This window comes from Podarcis tiliguerta (assembly GCF_965153285.1).
Source record: "Podarcis tiliguerta genome assembly, chromosome: 8".
In the NCBI taxonomy this organism is placed as follows: Eukaryota; Metazoa; Chordata; class Lepidosauria; order Squamata; family Lacertidae; genus Podarcis; species Podarcis tiliguerta.
Window position 1 is genome coordinate 3,955,255 of NC_139541.1, and position 27,189 is coordinate 3,982,443.

Here is a 27,189-nt window from a genome sequence, read left to right on the forward strand (position 1 = left end):
ATTTTGGCATAATTCTATGTACATGTCACACAACATTTTTATAGCACTATAGGTGGTTCTTTCTCATAACTTTTGGTATTTGGTCCTTTCCATTTTCTTACACTTCTGAGTTGCTTATGGCCAGAAATGTCATTTTGTTACCCCCCATTTCTCTTCTGTGTTTACATTTTTCAGATCGCAGATAGTGCAGTTGGAAACTTCACCAGTGCAGCTTCCAGCTCCACTCCTTCCAGCAAGTTGTTGCCTCAGGGGGAACTTGGCAAAGCCAAGGCTGGCATAGAGATGCCTCCTGCTGAACCAGCATCTCAACCAACCTCAGCAACACCACCAGCACTATCTGTAGGTGAGAAATGGTGGCATCTAAGCAACGTCTAGAAATCCAGCTGCAGGGGTACATCATGTAGCCGCGGGTCACGGCTTTTAGTAGTCATTGGTGAACAGCTGTCCTATTTTTAGGTAGATAGCCGCTGATGTTCATTTCAACTGAATATGAAACAATCCAAATAGCTAGGTTGCTCATGTGCTCAGTCTAGTTTCTTTCATTCATTTAAAACAGAATGCCTGTCATTAGGCTAGGCAGAAGGACGCCCATATACTGCATGGAACAGAGGGTCCAAACCCTTTTTGAGACAGTGCCCCTTTGGTTCCACAAACTCATCCCTAGTGCCCTATACCTTATAAAAAGCATTATGCAGAATAATGGTTTGCATGACCTAGTAAGGAAGATGACACAGTAGAATGCAAAACAGCAACTATTGCACATTTACTCAAAATCCAATTAAAACTCAATGACCTTGATCCAGTGATACAGACTTTTCAAAGTGATAGTCATTTACACTTCCAGCACCCCCCGCCCCCCGGTAATCCCTTCCAGGGGATAGTATAGCCAGATCTGGGAACCACTGCCATAAACCATAAAGGAATTAATTCTACGTGAAGTGTCTGCATCAACACATGGGGCTGCTTAGGAGCTAGGGAGCTGGTTTCCTCCCATTTTAAAGTGCTTCTCAAATTTATCTTGCCTGCATTGTCTGAAACATCAGCAGCTTTCCTGGCAGTTTTTCCCCCACCACTTACATTTCTAGGTACCCTCTCAGTACCTAGAAAATAACCTTCTAGAGTCTGCAAAAGCAAATTAGGTTTTTATGTGAATCCCTAGTATTTACAATCTAATCTTTGCCCAAGGTACAGTATTAGGAAAGGTGCGAAATTATATGGGAGAATGCTACCACTTTCATGTTTACCCAGCCCATTGCACCATTTGGGAGTTCCCCTGAATGTTATTGAGAATACTGTCTTCTGAAAACTATCAGAAGCAAGCGTCTGTATGTTGCTAGAGAGCATAGTGGCCTTGGCTGTCTCACTGATTTGAATGTCACTGGCTGTGGTCAGTCTGAGATTGAGTGCAAAAAGATAAGAGTGATAATGGATCTCTCCTGAAATTGTGTCTGTGCAGGTGGTGCCTGGTAAATGACACCCTGGTGCTTGATTGTAGAGATGTTTAATTACCCGGGCACCAACTGAGACTCCTTTCTTGTTCCTCTTCCTGCATAGTAACCACCACAAGCCCCATGAAGACGCTGTATGTGATGTCAGATGCCAAACTGTCTGCACTCACAAAATCTGTCATGGCAGAGGCCGCTTCCGTCTCTGTGAAGCCCACAGCAGTCCAAACGGCCGTTGCTTCCTCCAGCTCCTCCTCAGCCCCCGTGGGAGCTGTGACCTTCGCCACCTCCACCCCAGCTAGCACACCCTGCAGCCTTGTGCATTCCAAAGTGGGACCTTTGTTGCAGACGACATCCAAGACGGTGATACTGACTTCTACACTAACAGCCATGAAGGGTGACCGAGCCCTCGGACAGAGGGTGGAGAAGGTTAATCTGACCAAAGGCCATGCGCTCGGGACTGTGGAGACCCTGGGCAGGGTGCCTTCTGTCATGGACGACAGCAGTACCATCATCCACACCAGGGAGAGTCTTGCAAACAGACACTTGCTTCCACAAGGCATGTTGTCCGCTGGAGCCGGCACCACACTTATCACATTGGGCAATAACTTGACCAGCTCTTCCATCATAGCCACAGCTGGGCCTGCTCTCAGCCAGAAGCCATAGCAAGGAGGCATCACGCCAGTTTACCATGGAACTGTCTGGCCTTTGCAAGGGAAGCAGGAGTATTGTTCTCTCATTCCTGTCCTCCATGACAAGAGGACCCTTCATCTGTTTTGTTCCTTTGTCACTTTTAATAAACGTATCTTTTTGTGTACATAATTTTCTTTAATCATTGACTTCATTGCCTTGTAGGAGAAATGTTTAAATCTTCACAAGCATTGAATGTAGATTGCTGGGTGTTTCTAGGTAGGTTTCTTAGAGCGTTGCTTACCCAAACATTTTACAGATAGTGAAATGTTTTTTACCTCCCTTGTATGGGGAGCGAAACATTTTGCCTAACTGGAGATCCCTTACAGGCAGCAATTGTATTAAGAATATCAGTTCTTGATTCCTGCCCCAAGCTAATAAGTTCTAAAGTGGGGGGGGGGGGGATCTTCATGAGGCTATGCTGCCGGGACTCTCCAAACAGAATGGCTTTAGTGATTATGCATGGCTGAGTGGGATACCTAAAAGCAGCAGTATTGTCACGCCTTGCTGATGATTCCCACCTCCATAATGCTCAAGTACAAAAAGCAGCATCTGAATTAAACAGATTTGCGCACCCAATCCCTTTTTTGCCGCAGAACTACCTAGTTTTGTCAAAGAAAGACCTACACTAAAGAACAAGACAGGCCCACAACAGTAAAACAATGTGTGCACAGAGCCTCTACTACAAATAGGTGCTTTTTATTCATCTTCCACAATTAGAAATGTGACATTAAACCTTCTGTGGAGATTCCTTTTCTGCAGGGGAGGGAGTCCTTGGATGTGTTGCCCCCTACGACTTGTTCCACTAGCCAGGCTTATGCAAAATAAGTTACCCTCCCCACTGCAGGAAAATATCTTTTGCCAGTCTGTTCACTGACACCTCATTTGTCCGAGGATGGAGAGTAGCAGCAGAAAGGCTTGGATGTGGGACTAGCTTGGCAAATGAGCTCAGGGATTTGCAACCCCAACCCCACTTCTGAAAACATAAGTAGAGGTATCCCTGGTTTCTGACTCAACAAGGCAATATGCTAGTGAGCCAGATTCAAGGTTCTTGTGTTGATATGCAAAGGCCTGGCAAGTTAATCATATAAAGTATAATTTATTATCCATCTGGGGTAAAATGAGCCATCTTGAAGCTAGACAATGCCATTCTGAATAAAACAAGCAGACGGAGGTTGGCTCGATTAAATCATACAAATGCTACAAACATTTCTGCCCCCAAACAGCAACCAAAGCCTTTAAATGATTTCTTTTAATGGAATGAAAAATGAGAGCTGGAATTCCTGATACAAGTGCAAACAAGTTTCCGTAACTGAAACAAACACTGGAGCATCTCCCATTTTGTTATTTGATTAATAGTGTGGTATTACTCAGTTGGGCTCCTTATGACCAGGTATTTAATGTTACTAGGTCTTAACACACATGATCACATCAACATATCCAAACAATCTGCTATGGCTGTGAATGGCAGCTGCCAGGCTCCAACCTCCTTGGAGTGCATACGGGAAGATCCCAGGAGTAGACTTCCCAGTTTACTTCAATGGAGAAAGAAGCTCAGCACACATTTCCACTGCACATGACAGTGTCTGCTCAATCCTAGTGAATGGGGTAGCTTTTGATGCAAACTGGTCCTTCCACACTTGCAAGGAACTATTGGATCAAGTCAAAGACATCCATATACTGGAAATAAGCTTCCATTTAGAAGAAGTTGTTTCCTCAGAAGAAAATCCAGCCACTCCGTAAGACGATTCTCTATAGGAGTCTTTCAGTAAAATTTCAGTGGGTCCTTCAATTCTAAGCAGTCCATCCAACCTCTGAGGCCACTCTTTTCTTGGCAGGAGTTGACAGCTGATGCACGATGATTTCACAGGGCAATACAATGTATTTTGCATTATAATATAGTAGGTTAATTCCTAAGTGAATATGTTTACGGATCCTTTTTGCCTGCTATTTACCTTATCTAGTAAGTACACATGTTAACATTTCCCAACACGATCTCTGGGAATAAGCCGTAATTCTGAGCCATGCTTAAGGAAGACGTTTCCTAGTGAGGAAGAGGGGCAAGAAATTGGTTACATGAGAGTACATAAAAAGGTAAGCATAAATCACCGTAAGCCAAGGTAAGGCTTTGGGTAAATGACTTGCTGCTATTGGAAGTAAGCCATGAGGCAACTTGTTCTAGTCTGACAGGTCACAGCAGATGCATGTGAACAGTTCTCTGTAATGTGTTAAGACACCTTTGCTGCATTCTCTTGCTAACGCCTAAGCAGAGATGACAAAATTAAAGATTCTGACCAGGCTGGTTACAGGAAAGCTAAAGAGGTCTGGCTGAGATTTTTTTAAATGTCACTTGCATAGCTCATCTGCAGCTTACAGTCATGGGAAAAAGAAAGAGAAAGTATACCCTCTTTGAATTCTGTGGTTTTACATATGAGGACATAATAACAATAATCTTACCAGTAATAGTTACTTAATAATATTATTTACTTAAAATTAATTAAATATTGCACCATGTCATGATGTATTTTACAAAAATAAAGCCAAAATGGAAAAGCCATGTGTGAAAAACTAAGCACACCCTTACTGCTTCCAGAGGAATTAAGAAGCTAAGTAGCAGATAGCTGCTGCTAATCAAACACCCTTGTTTAATTGATCATAAGCACTTATCATCAGAAAAAGAAAATAATCAAGGTGTTGCAATGACCCAGTCAAAGTTCAGCCCTCAACCCAACTGAAATGCTGTGGAGGGACCTTAAGAGAGCTATGCATAAACAAATGCCAGCAAACTTCAATGAACTGAAGCAATGTTATAAAGAAGAATGGGGCCCAGATTCCTCCACAACGATTTGAGCAATTGATAGTCATACAGAAAAAAATTACTTCAAGTAATTACTGCTAAAGGTGGTTCTACAAGCTATTGAATCATAAGGTATACTTAGTTTTTCACACACGGGTTCTCAATTTTGGCTTTATTTCTGTTAAACGAATCATGACACAGTGCAATATGTCATGTGCTGTTGTTCATCTGAGGTTGTATTTACCTAATTTTAAGACCTGCTAAGGAACAGGTAGTTGTTGTTATGTCCTCATATGTAAAAACAAAAAATTCAAAGAGGGTGTACTTTCCTTTTCCTATGACTGTACATCCTTTTGAGAAAATGACAGTATTAAAAAAACTTACATAGAAAAATATTCCATTTTTAAAAATCTAACTGCAAATAACTACTTACCAGCTGTCTGTGCAGGGTTTATCCCTATTCCATCTGTGGGGGGAAAGTAAATAAGTCCGTCAACACATGGAAGTATTAACCAGCAACTCCTCTCAATAACCAAAAGGATGCTTGCTGTTGCATCACAGAAGCCTAAACATTGGTAAGCATGAACTTCCTAGGCAGAATCAACTGGAATTTCTCCCGCATTAGTCCTATTAAAATAGATGGAACCTGGACTAGCATTGGTTTTGGACACCTGAAGAGGTGCCTCAACATCTTGGCCACTGGCACCAGGTCTACCTCAAAGTTTCCTAAATTACAGGGGGAAAACACTCACCATTTGTTATGATGGCACTTGTTGCTGCAGGCACTTTGAACTAGTTTAAAAGGAAATATAATACATTTTAAAAAAACATAAACACGTAAAGAAATGCAACAGCAGGTGCAATTTGGACGTTGCCAGAACCTTACTTACTTCTTCCGCAGCAAACTTCAAGACAGCAGTAAATGGTGTACTTTCAGGCACACTCAGTCTACAGAAAACCATAAATAAGATTTCCTAATTAGTTCCCCAACTAATAAGAAAGAAGCATTCCAGCAGCTACAAATCTCCAGTTAGCAGCTGATTTTCACAATACATTCCCCTAAGTCGGCCACAGGTCTAAAAGCCGGGAGGAAGAAAGGCTGCTACTTGCTCTTCCTGCATATCCCCCTTTTTCACTATACAGTGGTGCCTCGCAAGACGAAATTAATTCGTTCTGCGAGTTTTTTTGTCTTGTGAATTTTTTTGTCTTGCGAAGCACCACTGTGTATTGACGGTTTCCCATAGGAGTGCATTGGCAGTTTAAAAAAAAGGCGCAAGCCTATAGGGAAATCCGTCTTGCGAAGCAACTAACCCTGCAGAGTCAAGTATGGCATAATATACAGTTAAAGGTAAAGGTACCCCTGACCATTAGGTCCAGTCGCGGACGACTCTGGGGTTGCTGCGCTCATCTCGCTTTATTGGCTGAGGGAGCCGGCATACAGCTTCCAGGTCATGTGGCCAGCAGGACTAAGCCGCTTCTGGCAAAGCCAGAGCAGCGAAAGGAAACGCCGTTTACCTTCCCACCGGAGCGGTACCTATTTATCTACTTGCACTTTGACGTGCTTTCGAACTGCTAGGTGGGCAGGAGCAGGGATCGAGCAATGGGAGCTCACCCCGTCGCAGGGATTCAAACCACCGACCTTCTGATTGGCAAGTCCAAGGCTCAGTGGTTTAACCCACAGCGCCACCCGCCCCTACGGTTACCCCTATATTATTATAAGCCGTCTTGGAGCGCCCTCTGGCGGTTCCCGGCAGAGGCTGACTCAACTGTAGCGTCGCAGAGAAAAGCCCCGCCCCTCCGCCCGCTAGAGAATGACGTGGCTCAGCAGCCCGCGCATGCGCACCCGGGAAAGCGAGCGGCAGTGACAGAAGGGGGGGGGGACTCACACTTTGTAAGGCAGCCTCGGGTCTGAGGTGAGCGTGACCTTAAAGGTGACCTTGGCCCTGCGAAGGGGAAAAGGAGACAGAGCGCGGTTAGTGGCGGGCGGACAGCGCAGACCGAGACGGCGCAAGAAGGCGACCAGCCGACTCACATCTTCTCCTCTCAGGCAGCTCCGGACGCTCCTGCTTCCTGAACCGTGCTGCGTCACTTCCGGACGCGCCTCTCTTTCACCTCCCATAGAGATAAGAAAGGAGAGACGCGAACCTCATTGGAGCGAATAGGCCACTTCCGCCTTCTGGGGGCTCTCTTTGGCGCAACCGAATGACGTTGGGGCTCATGGGAATCGTAGTCCGAAGCGCCTGGGAGGCCCCGGTTTGCTCCGAATTCGCCTAGCTGCCCCGCCGGCCGCCCGAGCCGGCTTCCTCGGAGCGCCGCCGGGAGGGAGGGAGCCGGGCCTGCGAGTCCTCCCGGGTACCCGCCATGAGCAAGAGGAAGGCGCCGCAGGAGAACCCCAACGAGGGCATCACCGACTTCCTGAGCGGTGCGTGGCCGGGCGGCGGCGGCGGCGGCGGCGGGGGGGGTGGGAGCCTCTCTCGCCTCCCTGCCGGGGGGGGGGGCGGCCCATAAGTGGAGGGGGGGCCAGGGCGGGGGGCGGCGTCCCGATCCTGCTCTTTCAGTTGTGCATCGAAAGTACTTCAGTTGAACAAAATGAAAAGTACATGAAAAGTATCGCCATGTATGCAAAACTACAATTTCATATACGCTTGCCTAGTATATAGGTATATGTGTTACATATTACCGTATTTTTCGCTCCATAAGGTGCACCGGACCATAAGGCACACCTAGTTTTTTTTGGGGGGGGGGGGAATCAAGAAAAAAAATCTTATTCCACCCCACCCCACCCCCAGCCCCAAAGAGCAGCGGACTTCTTCCAGAGCTTCTGGGGCTGTCAGGGGAAGCCCGGGTCCCCAGCCCCCAGCACCAAAGAGCAAAGAAGCCAAGACAGCGAGCAGGATGGATCCCGCTCGCTGTCGGCTTCCTTTTTAGCCGCGGGGCTGGGAAGGGGGAAGCGCAGGGCCCCCCAGCCCCAGGGACCACACATTCGCTCCATAAGACGCACAGACATTTCCCCTTAGTTTTTAAGACGAAAAAAGTCTCATGGAGCGAAAAATACGGTATCTAAAATACATATATGGTTATAAGTACTTTAGTGTAGTATAGAAATGTTATTATTATTATCATTATTATTATTATTCGCAGAATATTGATAGGTATCTTTTCAAAATGAGAGCAGGAGCATCAAGTGATGCCAAGCGCAATCCTTGCTGCACTTTCTACTGCATTTCATAAGAAAAAAAATTGGTGTGCTGCAGGCAAATTTTTATTCTGAAAGTTTCAGAACCACTGCTCTTGGCTTTGGAAGGTTGTAGGGCAGGGCTGCTTGTGCCTGGCAAGCCCCACTTCCACTCCTGGCTAAGTAGTTATTAAAGGCAAGTCATCAAGAGAAAGCAGCAGAAAAGGCGGAAGAAATGGCAGAAGTCGTCAAGGACAGAACAGGCTGCATGGGAGGCTTTCATGTAGGTAGAGGGTGCAAGGTGCTGAATTATTCCACTTATTTTACTATTAGGACTGTTACTGTTTATTAAATTTGTACACCGTTCTTAATCTGAAGATCACAGGGTAATTCACAACATAAAGATATAAAATTAGAATACATAATAAAATGAAAACAAGAATAAAAACAAACCATTAACACATGCCCACATGGGGAACAGCTTCACAGCTGCCTTCATTGTGAGACCTGTACCCTGGAGACCAGCTTTCACCAACCTGATGCCCTCCAGATGTTTTGGACTGCAACTCCCATCAGCCCTGGCCAGCTGAGCTGATAGGAGTTGTAGCCCAAAACATCTGGAGGGCATCAGGTTGGCAAAGGCTGGTGTAGACCATAAATCCATTCAGTTCATCAGCCTCTTTTTCACAGCAGCTAGTCAAATGCCTCTGGAGTGTCCACAAGCTTTCTCTTGAACTGGATCACATGGGCTCCATCGTAAAACCTCTTAAGCCTTTCAAGTGTGGCTGGGCTCCTCCCAGGGGTGTGATGCTTGTTGGACTCCCAACTTGCATCAGCCTCAGCCAGCATGGCCAATACTAAAGAATGATGGAAGTTGCCCAGCAGATCTGCACCATCCTATTGCGTTTTAAGAACTGGGAACTGTAGTTTGGCAAGGAAGCTGGGAATTGTAACTCTGTGAGGGGGACCGTACAGTCCCCGATATTCTTTGGGGAAAGTCACGCGCATTGGATGTGCTTTAAATGTGTGGTGTGGCTCTGCAAATGGTCCAGCAGGGTCACATGCAACAGGGAAAATTGTGCCTTCATTTTTTATAGTCTTGGTCTGGCCTCACTGTTTATGCTTGCTTAATTTTCTGATTTTTATTTGCTATGCCCGTCCCCTATATCTATATATCTTTCTCTGTTTTCAGTGCAGATGGGCACAATCCAATGCAAACAGCACCCTCTTTTCATGCATTTCAGTTGAAGTAGAGTTGAGCAGTCACTTACCCCTGTCATTTAAATGATTGGCACTGAATCATACCGACCTTGACCTGAGCTGGGCCCTATTTTTATTTATTTATTATTTTAAAAGTATATACCACTATATCATATCAAAGTGATTTACACTGATATCTGTATATAATAAAAGCATGTAAAAATTTAGAATATGAGACCATTAACAAGCTACAGTTTTACCTTGGAAGTCGAATGGAATCCATTCCGGAAGTCCGTTCGATTTCCAAAATGTTTGAAAACCAAATTGCGGCCTCTGATTGGCTGCAGGAAGCTCCGCGGAAGCCCAGTCAGATGTTCAGGTTCCAAAAGAACGTTCACAAACTGGAACAATCACTCCTGGGTTTGCGGCATTCAGGAGCCAAAACATCCGAGTTCCAGGGCGTTTGGGATCCAAGGTACGACTATTATGAAAATATATATTTTCTAAATTGCCTGCATAAGCCTGGCAGCTTAGAAAAGTTTTCAACAGGCATTCAAAGGTTGATGAATCTCCCAATTTATGCGATTTTGTTCACAATTAACTAGAATATTTTTTTCAGAACTGGCCAACTATGAGAGGAATGTGAACAGGGCCATTCACAAGTACAATGCTTACAGGTAAGAGCTCTGCTATCATCTGATCTGCCTTGGCTTGGAAACCCACCGATTCTTTGGCAAAGCAGTTTTACAGAGGGCTTTGAAATAAGGACATTTCATAGCGTGTGGGTTTGGTTTCTTGCAATGGTGGTACTTTGACACCCCATCGCAGATTTTGACTCTGTTTCACAGCAAATCTCCATCAGTGCCCCCCCCCCTTCAAAATATGGCTGAGTCTCCAGGAATAAGTGCAAAACAGAGACAGCATCTTAGGAGAACTTGGTCTCACCTCTTGAGATAAAGTAAAGGAACATCTTTACTTTTGCAAAATACAAATCCTGTGCAGAAGTGGAAATATAATGTCCTTTTTAAAGTGAGAATTGAGTGGATGGAGTGACAGTGAGGGTTAGGAGTCTGTTGAATGATTGTCTTTGTGTGGGTTGTGGGTTTAGTTTTATGTAGTGTGAATGGTTTTGGTAATTATGTGGGGGTTTTATAGCAATAATGTTATACTGTAATTACAATGTGTTATCTGCATTATGGTATATTTTGATGTTTTGTATATGATTTATTTATCTACATTTTAAGAGATATTTAATTATGTTACTAACAATGTGGAATCAGTAGTAGTAGCAGCAGTAATAGTTGTTGGGTTCCATGTCTAATTTATATCATATTTTTATACTCAATCCTTTTCGTTGGGATTTGTAAACCGCTTAGAGACTTCTGTTGGAATATGAAGTGGCCTATAAAGAAAAAAAATAACCTGTTTGCCAGCAGACCATGACACCTGGCCCAACAGAAATCTTTACAGGATTGCACTGGAGGGGGATCTGCAAAGTGAGTGGCCTGGATGTATACAGTTACTGCCTGCCACCTCTCTGAGGAGAGAGATCCTATATTTGAACTTCTGTCTTCTGCTTCTTCTCTATAATTGACTGTAATTTCGGGAAGGGTGTTGCTTTTCAGTGGAACGGCAATGGGGATCTCATGCTGTGAGCCAATTTTGGGGGGCCAAAATATGACTGTAGATTTTTCATTGCTGCATACAGGAAGGCAGCCTCTGTGATATCAAAATATCCAAGCAAGATCAAAAGTGGAGCTGAAGCAAAGAAGCTGGTAAGTCCCTTAAGAACAGGAAGGTCCCTATTGCCTTTGTGAATAATTCAGAATCGATAAAATTCATCTTCAGATTCTGTATCTGTTTACAAATTTTTCTACAAATTTATTCAAATTTATGGTTTGTAATCTGCCAAAATAAAAATAAAAACACAATGAGAAAAAAGAATGGGGATTTGTGCTGTGTCTTAGCTTATTATTTTATTATAACAATTAATATGCAAAATTGGTTGTGGATTAGTTGTTGACGCTAACCTCCAATTTACTTGGAACATCGTTCAAACATTTGCTTGATTGAAATAAACTGTGGTAAAGGTAAAGGGACCCCTGACCATTAGGTCCAGTCGTGGCCGACTCTGGGGTTGGGGCGCTCATCTCGCTTTATTGGCCGAGGGAGCCGGCATACAGCATCCGGGTCATGTGGCCAGCAGGACTAAGCCGCTTCTGGTGAACCAGAGCAGCGCACGGAAACGCCATTTACCTTCCCGCCGAAGCGGTACCTATTTATCTACTTGCACTTTGACGTGCTTTTGAACTGCTGGTTGGCAGGAGAAACTGCTGTAGAATTGTTATTTATTGGATTGCTATATTGTGTTTTGAAGCTTATCGGGAGCAGACCATAGTAGTAATGCTGTTTTGATGTACATTACTGTTTCTGTATTGCTGCTCTTGTGTTGTGAGCTGCTTTGGGCATGTTCGTGTGTGAAAGTAGCATGTTTTAAAGGAGCCGTGCAACTTAAAAACAAAACCGATGTTCTTGCGCTGCTTCTGATCATCTCAATGGGGCTAGCACAGAAGAACCTCCTGGTGGATTCTGCCCTTAGATTGGCTTTGCTGTCCGGGGGACAATGGGAGTGCAAGTCACAAGCAGGTGGAGGACTCGTCCTCCACGTTGTTATGGCAAATGCTTTATTCTTTACAACATTGTTTGATGTGCTTCACTCTCTTGCTCGCTGTTGTAAGTTAAGTTCCTGTGTAGCTCTCCCATTTTTTCATTTTTCTTTTCTTTCTTAAAGGATGGAGTTGGAGCTAAAATTGCAGAAAAGATTGATGAGTTTTTATCTACTGGAAAACTACGAAAGCTGGAAAAGGTAACTAATTGGATTTTTATAACTCTGTTTTGTACAAGTGGTATAATATTTCACTCCGAAAGTACGTATATGCAAAGTACAAGCATACATATTGAACTTAGTTGTCCTTCTATATTGTTTCTAAATTTCCTACCCACAACATTTATACACCACTTGATTGTAATAAAACCACAAGAGGTTTACTAAAAGAGCGTGGAGTGTCATTTTGGTTTTTTTAATGGGGTGAATAGTTTGCCTAATACTTGCGTACACCACCTTGAAATCTCTTGAAGTAAGGCAGTTAAGAAACATTTATTTAATGAATAAAAATAAACCATGCCAGCATATGAAGCTGCCTTGCATACCAAGTGAGGCTGGCTGGCAGACACTCCCTGCCCTACCTGAAGATACCCAGGACAGAACCTGATTCATTCTGCACACAGAGCATCTGCTCTACTACTGAAACTACTTGGTCAGATCTGTCCCCATGCTGCACCTTAATGAGTCCCAAACTCTGTCAAGAACAGCTACCTCTCCTGGTAGGCCCCGCAGAGGACCTTAAGGTCCACAAATGACAACACTTTGGAGGTCCCAAATCACAAGGTGGTTAGATTGGTCTCAACTAGGGCCAGGGCCTTTTCAGTACAGTGGTGCCCCGCAAGACGAATGCCTCGCAAGACGGAAAACCCGCTAGACGAAAGGGTTTTCCGTTTTGGAGGTGCTTCGCAAAATGAATTTGCTATGGGCTTGCTTCGCAAGACGAAGATGTCTTGCGATTCCTGGGGTTTTTTTCCCCTCCCCCCCCCCCTTTCCCCAAGCCCCTAAGCCGCTTAACAGCTGTTAGCTAAGCCGCTTGACAGCTGATGGCTAAGCCGCCTAACAGCTGATCTAAGCCGCTTATCAGCTGATCTAAGCCGCTAATAGCCTTTTAGCAGCTAATCCGCTAATCCCTTAAGCCTTTAATAGCCGCTAATAGCCTTTTAGCAGCTAATCCGCTAATCCCTTAAGCCTTTAATAGCCGCTAATAGCCGCGAAACCTCTAATAGCGCTAATAGCGCTAATCCGCTAATGGGCTTGCTTCGCAAGACGAAAAAAACCGCAAGACGAAGAGACTGGCGGAACAGATTCTTTTCATCTTGCGAGGCACCACTGTACTGGCCCCGACTTGGTGGAATGCTATGTCACAAGAGAGCAGGGCCCTGCAGGACTTGACATTTTCCGCAGGGCCTGCAAGACAGAGCTGTTCCGCCTGGCCTTTGGTTGGGACTCACTCTGACCCTTATGTTTCCCTCCCCTTACGGGTTTGGGCTCCTTTTAAAATGAGGCTGCATTTTAAATCCCCCCCCCCCTTTCTATTATGTTTTTATTGTAATTTTACTGGTGTTAGCCGCCCTGACCCCGGCTCTGGCCGGGGAGGGCAGGGTATAAATAAAATTTATTATTATTATTATTATTATTATTATTATTATTACCTCATGTGAAGCTGAATGCTGAAAGATTCAGGACATATCAAAGCAAGTCCTTCTTCACACAGCACATACCGTATTTTTCGCTCTATAAGACGCACCAGACCACAAGACGCACCTAGTTTTTGGAGGAGGAAAACAAGAAAAAAAATATTCTGAATCTCAGAAGCCAGAACAGCAAGAGGGATCTCTGCACAGTGAAAGCAGCAATCCCTCTTGCTGTTCTGGCTTCTGGGATAGCTGCGCAGCCTGCATTCGCTCCATAAGATGCACACACATTTCCCCTTACTTTTTAGGAGGGAAAAAGTGAGTCTTATAGAGCAAAAAATACGGTAGTTCAACTATGGAACTCGTTCCTACAGGGGGCAGTGATGGCCACCAACTTGGATGGCTTTAAAAGAGGATTACACATATTCATGGAGGAGAAGGCTATCCATGGCTACTAGCTACAGTAGCTAAGCTCCGCCACCACAGTTGGAGGCAGCAATGTTTCTGAATACCAGTTGCCGTAAACCACAGGATGGAGGAGTGCTCTTGTGCTTGAATCCTGCTTGCAGGATTTGGTTGGCCACTGTGAAAACAGGTCATTGGTCTGATCCAGCAGGCTCTTTGTGAAAGCTGACTCTGCACAGTTCACGGGGGAAATCTTCCCCTGCTGCTTCTGTCTCCGCTGCCTCCTGTGCTCCCGCATCCCATCACGTAGCAGGGAGGAGACAATGGCAGGCATTGCTTTGGCTGAGTGAACCAAGCAATGTCTCACTCAGGCTTCACAGGAACCGTTTCCCTGTCATAATCTGACTACCTGTTTCATTTGTGCAGTTGGAAACAGCCCGTTCTTTTTCTCCTTCTAGATCCGACAGGATGATACGAGCTCGTCTATCAATTTCCTGACCAGAGTCAGCGGTATAGGGTAAATGTGTGTGCATTTTTAAAACCAAGGGTAGAAATGAGCTTTGAAACCGGGTCTCCTGAATGCATTTGATCTCAAATTTGAGGAGATTGAAATTCACTTTCTGGTGCTGCTATTGGCAGTGTCCCAGTTTCATAATCCAGCTTTCCCCAGATTGGTGCCCTCCATATATTTTTGGATTCTCAATCAGCTGTTATTTCCTCCCCGTTGGAAGGCTTTGACATTCTCTGCCTCCGCCGTCCAAGATTCTGCTGTTTTTGTCATTCTAATTCTAAAACTCTTCCAACGTTTGACCATCGGCTGTGGGGAGGACTGCAGGGCCTGCTCCCTTCCAGGGCCTTTTCCAACTGGCCCAGGGGGCGTGGCCCAGGCCCTTATTTGGAACAAACTTTTGGGGAAGTGTGGGAAGTGTTCTGCCATTGCTTCCCTGTTCCAGGTGGTTAATGTGCTTTAAATGTCCTCAAGCAGTCGGTGGCAATTTAAATTTTTTTTTCTTTAAATTTCTTTCTTTTCTTTTCTTTATTTATTTCTTTAAATTTCTTTATTTCTTTTTTTCCTTTTTTGTTTTGTTGGGGGTGGGTGGGTGGGATGGATATTTGGTTGGGGATTAATTTCAGTATAATTATTCTGTTTTTGTGTTTTGTTTTTTGTTGTTTTATTGGTTCTGTATAGTTTGTGTTTTGTTTTTAAGGGGCGGGATCAGGGCTGCCTGGGAGTGGGTCCCCAGCCAACACGATGGCTGGGACAAGTTCCACAGGGGGGGAAGCACTGGGACACCCGATCTCGGTGATCATGGACAGGAGGCGGAGTTACGCTAAGACCAGACCATGTCATTACCAAGGAGGCAGGTTTAGTCGTTGTTTGAAGACTATCCCTGCCTCCAGGTCTGGCCTTGACCGGATGGATACTTGAATCAACAGGGGAAACCCACATGACCTGAAGGTGTTGCCGTGTAATGCCAGGTCAATGATGAATAAAACCACTGCCATCCACGACCTGATTGTGGATGGAGGATTTGACCTGGCATGTGTGACAGAGACCTGGTTGGAGGAAGCAGATGGGCCTGTCCTTGCCGCTGCTTGCCCACCAGGTTTCTCTTACGTGCAGCAACCCAGGTCATGTGGGCGGGGAGGGGGGGTTGGAGTGATTTTTAGGAAGTCACTAGCTTGCACCAGGCGTCGTACTGGGAAGATCCAGTTTTCTGAGTGCATGTTCTGGAAGTTGGGCAATAGGGGCAGTACAGGATTCCTTTTGGTGTACCAACCTCCCCACTGCACCAAGGATTCCCTGTCCGAGCTGCTTCAGGTCGTGGCAGATTTTCTCCTGGAGACACCTAGTTTGGTTGTCCTAGGGGATATTAACATCCATGCCGACACGACCTTACAAGGGGCTGCTCGGGACTTCGTGGAAAGCATGGCCTCCATGGGGCTGTCCCTGAAGAAGTTTGGCCCAACTCATAGTCATGGACATGCCTTAGACCTGGTGTTCACCTCTAGTGACGTGGGTGATCTGACACTAAGTAAAAGTGAAACAAAAGAAGTGCCATGGTCAGATCACTTCCTGGTGCAACTGGACTTCTCCACGACCCTTCCCCTCTGCAGGGAGGTGGGACCAATTCGGATGGTCCGCCCCCGCCACTTAATGGATCCAAATGGTTTCCAGAGAGTGGTAGGGGATGCTTTATCCCCTGTTGATGGCCTTTCAGCTGATTCCCTGGTGGCCCGCTGGAATGCGGAGTTAACCAGGGCTATCGACTGTCTGGCTCCGAAGCACCCTCTCTGATTGCATGGAGCCCGGACAGCCCCGTGGTTTTCTTCGGAGCTGAGGGCGATGAAACAATTGCTGAGATGGCTAGAGCGTCAGTGGCAGAAAACTCATTCCGAATCTGACCGGACACAGGTTACAGCTCAACGTCGAGCCTACCAAGTGGCGATAGCGACGGCGAAGAAGACTTTCTTCACCGCCTCTATTGCATCTGCAGAAAATAGTAGCAGGAGACTCTTTCAGGTGGTCCGCAGTTTAACGGAACCATCTTTACCGCCAGGGCCTTGTAAAGACCCCAAGATCTGCTGCAACGATTTTGCAAAGTTTTTTGCAGATAAAATCACTCATATTCGGAAGCAGCTAGACACCACCGTGGGAGCAGGGCTGGGGCGGGAGAGTGCTAGAGCCCTGTCTGGTCAAGTTGCATGGAATCAATTTCAATCCGTTATCTCCGAGGATGTGGACAGGCTGCTTAGATGCGTGAAACCAACCACCTGTCTCCTTGATCCTTGCCCATCCTGGCTAATAAAAGCAAGCCGGGAAGGGCTGGGGGATGGGCTCTGCGGGGTGGTGAATGCTTCCCTCTGTGAGGGAACATTCCCAGATCCGCTGAAAGAGGCGGTCATTAAACCGCTTCTTAAAAAACCATCTTTAGACCCGGCCAGTATGGCCAACTATTGCCCAGTCTCAAATCTTCCATTCTTGGGCAAGGTGATTGAGCGCGTGGTTGCTGAACAACTCCAGGCACGCCTGGAGGATGCGGACCATTTGGGTCCCTTCCAATCGGGATTCCGGCCTCATCATGGGACTGAAACTGCCTTGGTCGCGCTGGTTGATGATCTCCGGCGAGCCAGGGACAAAGGTGAGAGTTGTTTCCTAGTTCTGCTGGATCTCTCAGCGGCCTTTGATACCATCGACCATAACATCCTTCTGGACCGTCTAGAGGGGCTGGGAGCTGGGGGCACTGTTATACAGTGGTTTTGCTCCTTCCTCCTGGGCCGTGTTCAGAAAGTGGTGGTGGGGGATGAGTGTTCCGACCCCTGGGCCCTCACTTGTGGGGTGCCTCAGGGTTCCATCCTCTCCCCCATGCTTTTTAACATCTATATGAAGCCGCTGGGAGAGATCATCAGGGGGTTTGGACTGGGTGTCCATCAATATGCAGATGATACCCAGCTCTACCTCTCTTTCAAATCAGAACCAGTGAAGGCGGTGAAGGTCCTGTGTGAATGCCTGGAGGCGGGTGGAGGATGGATGGCGACTAATGGATTGAAGTTGAATCCTGACAAGACAGAAGTACTGTTTTGGGGGGACAGGGGGCGGGCTGGTGTGGAGGACTCCCTGGTCCTGAATAGGGTAACTGTGCCCCTGAAGGACCAGGTGCGCAGCCTGGGAGTCATTTTGGACTCACAGCTGTCCATGGAGGCGCAGGTCAATTCTGTATCCAGGGCGGCTGTCTACCGACTCCACCTGGTACGCAGGCTGAGACCCTACCTGCCCGCGGACTGTCTTGCCAGAGTGGTGCATGCTCTAGTTATCTCCCGCTTGGACTACTGCAATGCGCTCTATGTGGGGCTACCTTTGAAGGTGACTCAGAAACTACAACTAATCCAGAATGCGGCAGCTAGACTGGTGACTGGGGCGGCCGCTGAGACCACATAACACCGGTCTTGAAAGACCTACATTGGCTCCCAGTATGTTTCCGAGCACAATTCAAAGTGCTGGTGTTGACCTTTAAAGCCCTAAATGGCCTCGGCCCAGTATACCTGAAGGAGCATCTCCACCCCCATCATTCTGCCCGGACGCTGAGGTCCAGCGCCGAGGGCCTTCTGGCGGTTCCCTCATTGCGAGAAGCTAAGCTACAGGGAACCAGGCAGAGGGCCTTCTCGGTAGTGGTGCCTGCCCTGTGGAACGCCCTCCCATCAGATGTCAAAGCGATAAATAACTACCTGACATTCAGAAGACATCTTAAGGCAGCCCTGTTCAGAGAAGTTTTTAATGTGTGATATTTTAGTGTATTTTTGGTTTCTATGGAAGCCGTCCAGAGTGGCTGGGGAAACCCAGCCAGATGGGCGGGGTACAAATAATAAATTATTATTATTATTATTATTATTATTATTATTATTACTACTACTACTACTACTACTACTACTGGGTCAGCAATCTGTCCCATAGCGGACAAATCCTCATGGAGTGAAATTTTGCATGAGATGTTATGCTTCAAACTGGTGATGAGCAGCCTTGTTGCTTTGTAGGCCTGCGGCTGCCAGGAAGTTTGTGGAGGAAGGAATTAAAACTCTGGAAGGTGAGTCCGCTGTGGCTGTCTCTCTGGTTTGAGCGAACAAGCTGCTTATCTGCTAGGCCAACATGCCTCCATCTTTGGAAATGCCTAGACAGGGCTAGGAGGACTCTGCAACTATAGCTCTGCTGCCCTATCCATCTCCCCCGTCGTCCAATACTCCCTCCCAATACCATCACCCTTTCCAGTAGACCATCCCAGGGATCAAGATCAGCGGAGGAGGCCCTCCTTTCTGCTCTGCCACCTTCAGGGGTTTGAGGGATGGCAGCTGATGAGAGGGCGCAGTGAGAGCAACAAGGATGTGAAACTCCCTCCCCTGAAGGAGCATCTGGCACCATCACTTGACAGCTTCTATCAGTTGCTGAAGATGCACCTCTTTGCCCCTATCTGTTGAAAACTGAAGGATTTCTTTTGGTGTCCTTTGGTGTTTGGTATGTGAATTATTGTTTGGGGGCGATGGGTGGGGTCTTGCTGTGTTTTTATATGTTCTAACCTGCCATTTCATATCAGGCCTGAGGGAACTGAAGTGAGTTTCCTCCTCCCGTTGCACTGTGTGCCCCCTCCCTGCCCCCACCAATGGCTTCCTCATGCTTAGGATGGTCTCTGCCATCTGAAGTACAACCAGAAGCTGCTCAGACAAAGGTCTTCTCTTTCGCCTTCCAGAAATGCATAAAACTTTACGGTTCAGGACCGCTTTGGGCTGACAAGTTGGATTTTTTTGCCCCTGGCTAAATTGATTTAGATCAACTGGATGGTTTTTCTTTGTTTCTATAACTGATGATTGGTTTATTTTATTTACTTAATTTTGGAGAATATTCTTTCTAAAGCTAATGCAAGTACAGTGGTGCCCCGCAAGACGAATTCCTCGCAAGACGGAAAACCCGCAAGACGAAAGGGTTTTCCGTTTTCAGAGGTGCTTCGCAGGACGAATTTCTCTATGGGCTTGCTTCGCAAGACAAAAATGTCTTGCGATTCTTGAGGTTTTTTCCCGCTCCCCAACCCCTTTTTCTAAAGCGCTAAGCTGCTAATAGCCTTTTAGCAGCTAATCCGCTAATCCCTTAAGCCTTTAATAGCCGTTAATAGCCCTTAAACTGCTAATAGCGCTAATAGCGCTAATCCGCTAATGGGCTTGCTTCGCAAGACGAAAAAACCGCAAGACGAAGAGACTGGCGGAACGGATTCTTTTCGTCTTGCGAGGCACCACTGTAACTATTTGTATTTCAGGGGCTATTACATTTTGAGGGAGAAACCAAATTGGTTCTGCAGTAATCAGGCTTGTGATTCACTTCTCCCTTTTGTCTGTCTCCTTGGGATCACAGTCCAGAGATCCCAGATTGTTGATATATCCAGTGCCAAGAAAGTTGTGCCAAGCATTTCCTCCTCTCTTGAGGTCTGCTTCTAGACTGCACAGGCCTGCATGAGGAGATGCCTCCGTGTGCCCTTTGCGTCATAAGAGTACTTTTTCATAACCAACTTGAAGGAATAAAACAACAACACAGTACAATATAAATAGCAAGAGCAACACAACAAATCCACTTTAGAAAAAGATTGGACTTCTGTAGTCAGAAAAGTGATGGGGAAATACAGTAATTTGTTCAGGAGAGCAGCCATTTGACTATGATGGGATATAGCCTCTGTGCATGTTTTCTGAGAGCAAATCAGGACAGTCACTTGGTAAATGCTTCATCTGGAAGAGATGGTCATTTAAGAAAATGCTTAACTGATTTCATTACTCTGCTCCTTCTAGATCTAAGAAAAAATGAGCACAAACTGAACCATCATCAGCGAATTGGATTGAAGTAAGACCTGCATATTTTCTTCCTCTAAAGCTTCAGTTATGGACATTTATAGTTATTTGATGGCACACTTGCATAGAGCTTTTTTTAATATAATACATTCAGAAGCAACACCATGGCAGGTTTTTCATTTGTTGCCAAATGTTAATCTCTATGCAAGTTTTAGCTACCTTTGTTCAGCAGTTTGTGGTGTTGGTCAGGGTCTGACTTGCCCTCCATGGTTTCTTGATTGAAATTCTGTGACACTGAATTACTTGCAAAATGGGCTATTAGTAGCGAAACATTCATTGTATGGGCAGTAGTGCTGCTGACCAGTTCAAAGATGTGTTTATTTTATTTGTTTTGTGGAAAGTGAAACATAAATTAAATAAAATATCCCAAAGTGATTAATAATAAAAAGCAACAATAGAAACACATAAAAACAATTTCAAAATTCAATGAAGATACAGACAGAGATAAAAACCTCCCCATAAAAGGCTTGTTGAAAAAGGAAGGTTTATAACAAAGTCATGTTGAGAAGCAGCATTCATGTATCACTGATATTTTTTGCTGCAGCATATTGCTTGGCCTGTGTCAGAAGTGTTCTGTTTCAAACAGTAGCTTTAGCATATTATATCTATCAGATGATAGAAGGTTTTTTCAATACTTATTCTAAAGCTGACACAATATTGGTATTAGTCACTTGCTGCATGAAGAGTCTAAGCACAACAATCTCAGAGAACAATGCATTACCAGTAGGAACCATACAAAAATCCATATAACACACCCTGTAAAACAGCAGTAAAAAAACTTGGGCAGCAATGCAGAACATGTGCAAATTAGTACTTGAATTAGACCTGAATTTGCACTGTGTAACTGGGAGAGATTTATAAGAGTCAGTGGATTTAAGTTTCAAAAGAACTTGAAAATTGGTGTCCCCAGGAACACAGTCACTGCTGCTTCCTTATCCTCATTTATTTTGCATGTACAGGTACTTTGAAGATTTTGAGAAAAGAATTCCTCGGAAAGAGATGTTAGAGATGCAGGTGAGAAAAGCACCATTTTCCTCATTGAGGGGAAAGGCAAGGAGGGGTCTGTGGAAGAAAGATCAAATTGATCTCTTTTTGTCCAAAACAGGAAATCGTTTTGAGCGAGGTAAAGAAAGTGGACCCCACGTATATTGCTACAGTGTGTGGCAGTTTCCGTCGAGGTGAGTGTCTGTTAGTTGTTGTGGGGCATTGTGTCCTCTCTGGCTTATTCTGAGGTTTCTGTAATGCCTGACTGGGGCAAGGACATGGAACCTTGTTCTGTATATTTGCCTTTAAAAACTTTGTTGATTTTATTTGTGTTTTCTTGGTGACTTCTACACTGCTTAGTACAGTGGTGCCCCGCAAGACGAATGCCTCGCAAGACGGAAAACCCGCTAGACGAAAGGGTTTTCCGTTTTGGAGGTGCTTCGCAAAACGAATTTCCTATGGGCTTGCTTCCCAAGACGAAAATCTCTTGCGAGTTGCTGCGATTTTTTTTCGCTCCCCACCCCCTTTTTCTAAGGCACTAAGCTGCTAATAGCCTTTTAGCAGCTAATCCGCTAATCCCTTAAGCCTTTAATAGCCGCTAAACCGCTAATAGCGCTAATCCGCTAATCCGCTAATGGGGTTGCTTCGCAAGACGAAAAAACCGCTAGACGAAGAGACTCGCGGAACGGATTCTTTTCGTCTTGCGAGGCACCACTGTATTTATTAGTGGGGGGGGGAATCTATCATGCTTGAGATCCCAACATTAGTTATGTCACTTAACTGAGGCAGACGTGGAATTTGTAAAACTTGCTGATATAATAATAAAAAATAAGGTGCTACTAGACAATTTTTTACTTTTTTTTTTATTTCGGCTGCATCAGACCAACACAGCTACCTACCTGAATTGCAGATCTAACTGAACCTTGCAGACCACAAGTGTAGAAGTGAGGAAATAACTAAGTTTCTAGGTTTGGCTGGAAAGCAGGATTCTTATTTTCTTATACTCTGGTTTTGACAGGTGCAGAATCAAGTGGGGATATGGATATTCTTTTGACCCATCCAAACTTCACTTCAGAATCCTCCAAACAGGTGCTTCCTGCAGTCTATTACATTAAAAAAAACCACTCAGAACATATATTTATGAGTTTGGATTACAGACTTCATAAAAAAGCAGCAAATACTGGTGTGCAAACATAACACTTCATGAGTTGCATCTGCACAGCCAGGACAGCCCCAGCCTGAGAATGGTGAGGCAGGACAGATCCTAAGTCCGCCCTGCAGTAATATTTCTTCCCAATCCCGAATACAAGGGGTAACCAACAGATGTGCCATCCAGATTTTGTTGGACTCCAACCCCCAAGCACAGTCAGTGTTCATGGGTGATGGGAGTTGTTCACAACAGTGGAGGGCACCATGTTGGTAACTGCTGCCTAACACAGTCATAAGGCAACCAGAATCCCCAGTTTTAGCAAGAACAATTTTCTTCTGTGCCTCAAATCTTGCCCTATACAGAGAGGGAAAACAAGCTGCTGCAGCTGCCTCCAAGAACAAGTAGAGTCACCGGCAACAGACAGATCTGCTCCATTGTGGACACCTTCCACTGGGAAGATCTGCTACATAAAAGTCTATGAAACAAGTTTCTCATTTTGTGCCGAAGAACTTTCTAGTGGTTGTGATTCAGAGGAGGCTGTCCTTAGTCTTTCCACCTCAGGCAGTAAAATGACTTTGCCCTGTCCCTGTTCTCTATTTAGTTATTTGAAAATATTTTTAGACCGCTTAGCACCTATCAGTCTTAAAGGAAGGAAAGGCATAGCCTGCCAACAGTCAAGATAAAACAGCATAAAATGCATTTCAGACTTCACATTGACCAGTGAGATGCAACATAGTGCATAACTAACAACTGATCTAGGAAGGTTCGAGCGAAAAGTTGTAGTAAGCGCCAGAAACAAGATGGGACTAGGCCTTATTTCAAGGCAAAAGGGCCTTCAACAGGGCAGAGGCTCTAAGTTGTTGCTGCTCTTCCCAAGAGAATAGCCTCCCAGCCCTCAAATATTCTGGGCAGGAGGAGAAACAGTTTCTAGACTCCTGCTGATGGCAACTTTGTGAGGCATCTGAATAAACATGACAAGTGTGTTTTGTTATCTACTCAATGATGACAAATATTATTCCTTCTGAAGCCAAAGCTTTTGCATCAAGTGGTCGAGCAACTGGAAAACATCCACTTCATTACAGATACGCTTTCGAAGGGAGACACCAAGTTCATGGTGAGTGTTTTTATTCCACATGTCTTGAAAGATGCTCAAACCTGCAGGAGGAGAAGACAGAGAACCCGAAGTAATTGAGTTCTCGCCTCCTTTCTTTAGTCCTTGACAATTGGAATGCCAATTTATGAGCCATGAGAAATTAAGAGAGCCCAGACTTGCCTCTTCTTTGAAATGCTAGCAAGTTTTAAAACTCCATGTCGGTATTGAAGTCAAGGAAACCTCCTTTCATGTTTGACCTCGGGCGGAAGTGCGTTTCCTTAAAACGTTCCTATGAAATTCAGCTGTGTGGAGTTGTAGGGAAAGACTTTTTGGCTGCAGAAAATCTCAGGTTTTTTGTTTCAGCAACAGATTCTTTGTCAGGATGCAGATACTTAATCCCCCTTTGATGTGGGTTTTGCCACAAAGAACAAGGTGAAAGCATCATTTATTTGGAGAGAGACTATCAAGTGTTCTCCTGCTCCGGATGTGTGCTATCAAGTTTCACATCCAGTTTAGGTGTGTCTCCGCAGGCCTCAGATATCTTGTTCTCAACGTCTTAATTGTGAGTGGCGCTAAAATGGCTGCATTTAGACTGAGCCCTCTGTCCTAAATCTTGACCAAGAAAATGCATGTTCTGTGATGGGTGTGGAAACGTGCCCCCCCCCCCCCTTTTTATTAACTTATCTTTGCAAACTCTTGTTTCAACTGACATGCTGTTCCATACCTTTTACTTTTATGGGTACATGTGTGGGAGAAACCTAGCTGGCCCTCAAGGGCACAAAAATTGCGATCCTGCGGTTGCTGCCTGTACCTATCCAAGTGGATCTCTGGAACAAGCAGCCCTGCAGCCTGCTTTTGTAAGCGGTTTCTCCCAACCACCCCAGAGATCCTCAGTGCTCCTGTCCAGATCCCAGCATTCGTGAACAGTTTCAGAAAATCACCATTTGGTTCTTTTGAAGCCAAAGAATTGCTGAACTGAAGAGTGTAGGTTTACCTGCAAAATAAAACTACAATCCCAGCCATATTGGAAGGGTTTTGTTTGGTAGGAAATTCTGCTCTGGAGGAAGCTGTTCCACAAGCTGTTTAGCTTTTACACTGAGTCTCTGTCATATGACACCAGGTATGGGGTACACTGGGGGCAGCCTGCTTGATCAAAGGTGTCGGGCTCTAAGGGTGCCTAATGATTTTTGGTGTTTTCCTTGCTTTATATATCTATATGTATGTATGTATGTGTGTATGTATGTATGTACGTACGTTTTCTTTCTTTAACTTATAGGGAGTGTGTCAGCTCCCAAGCAAAGATGAGGAAACTGCTTACCCTTACAGGAGGATTGATATCAGGTAAATTTCAAGGAGGACAGGGGGCTGGTAACTGCACTGGTACGCTAGGTGGAATAAATAGTAATACAGAGAGAGAGTGTGTGTGTGTCCTACCTTGGAAGTCAAACGGAATCTGTTCCTGAAGTCTGTTCGACTTCCAAAACATTCAGAAACTTTGATTGGCTGCAGGAAGCTCCTGCACATGACAGAGAGCCATTCATTGCCAGTGAATGTTGGAAGATTCAGGACAAATAAAAGAGTTGTTCACGCAGCACATAAACTGTGGAACTGGCTACCACAAGAGGCAGTGATGGCCACCAATCTAGATAGCTTTAAAAGAGGATTGGACCAGTTCATGAAGAACAAGTCTATCAAGAGCTACCAGCCAGGGTGGCTGTGACCTTCCTCCCCTGGGAATCTCAAATGAGGAGAGTCTCTTGTGCTCAGGTCCTGCTTCCAGGCTTCCCATTGGGGCATTTGGGGGGCCATGGTGAGAACGGGACGGGCACCCTTTGATCTGACCCAGCAGGCTCTCTTAGGTCCTTATTGTGCTTCCCCTCTTGGTTCTGCTCTGCAGGTTGATTCCCAGGGATCAGTATTACTGTGGAGTTCTGTACTTCACTGGAAGCGACATATTCAATAAGAACATGAGAACCCATGCTCTGGAAATGGGCTTCACCCTCAATGAATACACAATCCGGCCCTTGGGGATCACCGGTGAGTGCTCATATCTGCTCTTTTAGGGGATGGATTTGAGGCTGTCTGTGTTTCTTTGTCTCGACTGCAACCGTGCCATAAATCTTGGCTTCTGGTTCCCTTGTCTGCTTCCTGGAAATGAACATCTAGCTCTCGTGGTTGCAAAGAGATAGTGAAGAAAAATGGTGGGTAGGGACAAGGGAATGTTTCTAGTGTCCAGAAGAAGGGGCTTGTTCACTTCCCTGGACTGCTGGTCCTTCTAGGTGAAGATTGTTAGCAGCCGGGTTTCCAAACTGGTCTGTGTCTCACCAGTGGCCCACCAGCTTTATCCTGGTGATCTGAAGGTGTCTGTGGTTTTGTGATTGAAGGCAGGAGGTGGCACATTTGTTGCATTAGATATCCAAAATGGTTTTTAATTGTGTTTCTGTTGCTTCTTTTCTTACATACTGCATATGATTATATTTCAGTTTGAATTCTATGGAATATAATATATAAGAAATAAAATAATCCATAAAGTAACAGGTAAAAATGATACAGCATCTAGCACGGCCCCCTCCAGTTGCTGAAACAGGCAGAAAAATCCCCAAGTGGGGCAGCAAGATCATCAACAATTTTCAGGTGGTCCATTGGTGGGGGTGGAGTTGGGGAACCACTGGTCTGTGCCAGCCTTGCCAACGTGTGTGCCCTCCAGGGCCTGTTGGGCCACAATACCCATCATACCTGACCATTGGCCGTGCTGTCTGGGGCTGCTGGGAATTGTAGTCCAAAAATCTAGCAGGCAGCGGCTTGGGGAAGGCTGGCTTGGACTGAGTGGCCAGGTTTTCATGCCTAAGCCTTTCCCAGTTCTGCCTGCGGATGCGGCCAGGGATTTTTCATCTGGAACTCTGCATCCAAAGCACATGCTCTGCCTCTGAGCTATGACCCCTCCCTTTGTTGTTTGTACCCTGTCTCCCCCTCCATGACACCCACCCACACCCTGGTCCTCACTTTTTGCGTTTGGGAGTGTTACCCTCTAACAGAGCTGGTTCCACTACCTGCTGATCTGTTGCTGATTCTGCTTTTGCTAAATAGCATTTGTGTCCACAAGAAATGCAATTCATTTTCTATACTGTTCACATAATACTGATTTTATAACTCTGGAGGGTGTGGAGTGGAGTGCTTTGCCATAAACCTGCCTTCCTCCCAGTGGACTTAACTCACCCATCCCCATTTGCACTGTGTGTGTTTTCAGGAGTTGCTGGGGAGCCCCTCCTTGTCAACAGTGAGAAGGACATCTTTGACTACATCCAGTGGAAGTATCGCGAGCCAAAGGAGCGGAGTGAATAGCTGCTCTCCCAATCCCAGGCGCTTTGAGAAGCTAATTTCTTAGGTTGAGGTGGTGGCAATCTAGCCTGAGACTGTAATTTATTGCTTAATCCTGTTGGGGAAGTGAGTGTGTGGTTCGTTTTTAAATGCCTTTGGAACTTTGCAGTAGTGTGTGCTGAATTAAAACGCTAGCTGGTGTATATTGGCTGTGACTGACTTACCTTCATTCTGCAAAGCACAGATTCC

At 45.4% G+C, this 27,189-nt stretch overlaps 3 protein-coding genes across 5 annotated transcripts in view; 2 read left to right on the plus strand and 1 right to left on the minus strand.

Annotated features, from left to right (window-relative positions):
* Window positions 1–2,267, plus strand: part of KANSL3 (KAT8 regulatory NSL complex subunit 3) — a 31,622-nt gene extending 29,355 nt beyond the window's left edge. Inside the window, exons 22-23 of the mRNA XM_083454428.1 lie at window positions 175–343; window positions 1,555–2,267. Of these exons, the coding sequence (XP_083310554.1) occupies window positions 175–343; window positions 1,555–2,111 (726 nt within the window). The 3' untranslated portion in view covers window positions 2,112–2,267. The remainder of the gene's footprint in view (window positions 1–174; window positions 344–1,554) is intronic.
* Window positions 2,268–2,813: 546 nt separating this feature from the next.
* UFM1 (ubiquitin fold modifier 1) lies at window positions 2,814–7,068 on the minus strand. Of its 3 annotated transcripts, XM_083454423.1 has the most exons (7): window positions 6,965–7,068; window positions 6,819–6,875; window positions 5,823–5,880; window positions 5,685–5,724; window positions 5,366–5,398; window positions 4,091–4,179; window positions 3,215–3,983 (listed from the first exon to the last, which is right to left on the minus strand). In XM_083454423.1, coding segments are annotated over exons 1-6 (258 nt in total). In that variant the 5' UTR covers window positions 6,967–7,068; the 3' UTR covers window positions 3,215–3,983; window positions 4,091–4,111. The 3 variants fall into 3 exon arrangements, with proteins under 3 accessions (XP_083310547.1, XP_083310549.1, XP_083310548.1); XM_083454421.1 differs by lacking the exon at window positions 4,091–4,179 and having other exon boundaries at window positions 2,814–3,983; XM_083454422.1 differs by having other exon boundaries at window positions 3,215–4,179.
* A 145-nt stretch (window positions 7,069–7,213) lies between these two features.
* On the plus strand, window positions 7,214–27,143 carry POLB (DNA polymerase beta). The gene is made up of 14 exons (XM_083454228.1): window positions 7,214–7,354; window positions 9,927–9,984; window positions 11,016–11,082; window positions 12,099–12,173; window positions 14,470–14,528; window positions 18,545–18,594; window positions 20,336–20,387; window positions 21,355–21,409; window positions 21,501–21,573; window positions 22,398–22,468; window positions 23,557–23,643; window positions 24,899–24,963; window positions 25,520–25,659; window positions 26,870–27,143. Exons 1-14 carry the CDS (start codon window positions 7,294–7,296, stop codon window positions 26,962–26,964), a joined length of 1,008 nt encoding a protein of 335 aa, XP_083310354.1. The 5' UTR covers window positions 7,214–7,293; the 3' UTR covers window positions 26,965–27,143.
* The last annotated feature ends 46 nt before the right edge of the window (window positions 27,144–27,189 follow it).

What these genes read in the sequence shown, in the direction of transcription:
- POLB (XM_083454228.1), top strand. Translation starts at nt 7,294, where the DNA reads ATGAGCAAGAGGAAGGCGCCGCAGGAGAACCCCAACGAGGGCATCACC. An exon ending in CATCACCGACTTCCTGAGCG is followed by an intron (nt 7,355 to 9,926) that starts GTGCGTGGCCGG and finishes TATTTTTTTCAG; the next exon opens with AACTGGCCAACTATGAGAGG. An exon ending in CCGGCCCTTGGGGATCACCG is followed by an intron (nt 25,660 to 26,869) that starts GTGAGTGCTCAT and finishes GTGTGTTTTCAG; the next exon opens with GAGTTGCTGGGGAGCCCCTC.
- UFM1 (XM_083454421.1), bottom strand. An exon ending in CCGAGGCTGCCTTACAAAGT is followed by an intron (nt 5,881 to 6,818) that starts GTGAGTCCCCCC and finishes GGTTTTCTGTAG; the next exon opens with ACTGAGTGTGCCTGAAAGTA. An exon ending in TGAAGTTTGCTGCGGAAGAA is followed by an intron (nt 5,725 to 5,822) that starts GTAAGTAAGGTT and finishes CTTTTAAACTAG; the next exon opens with TTCAAAGTGCCTGCAGCAAC.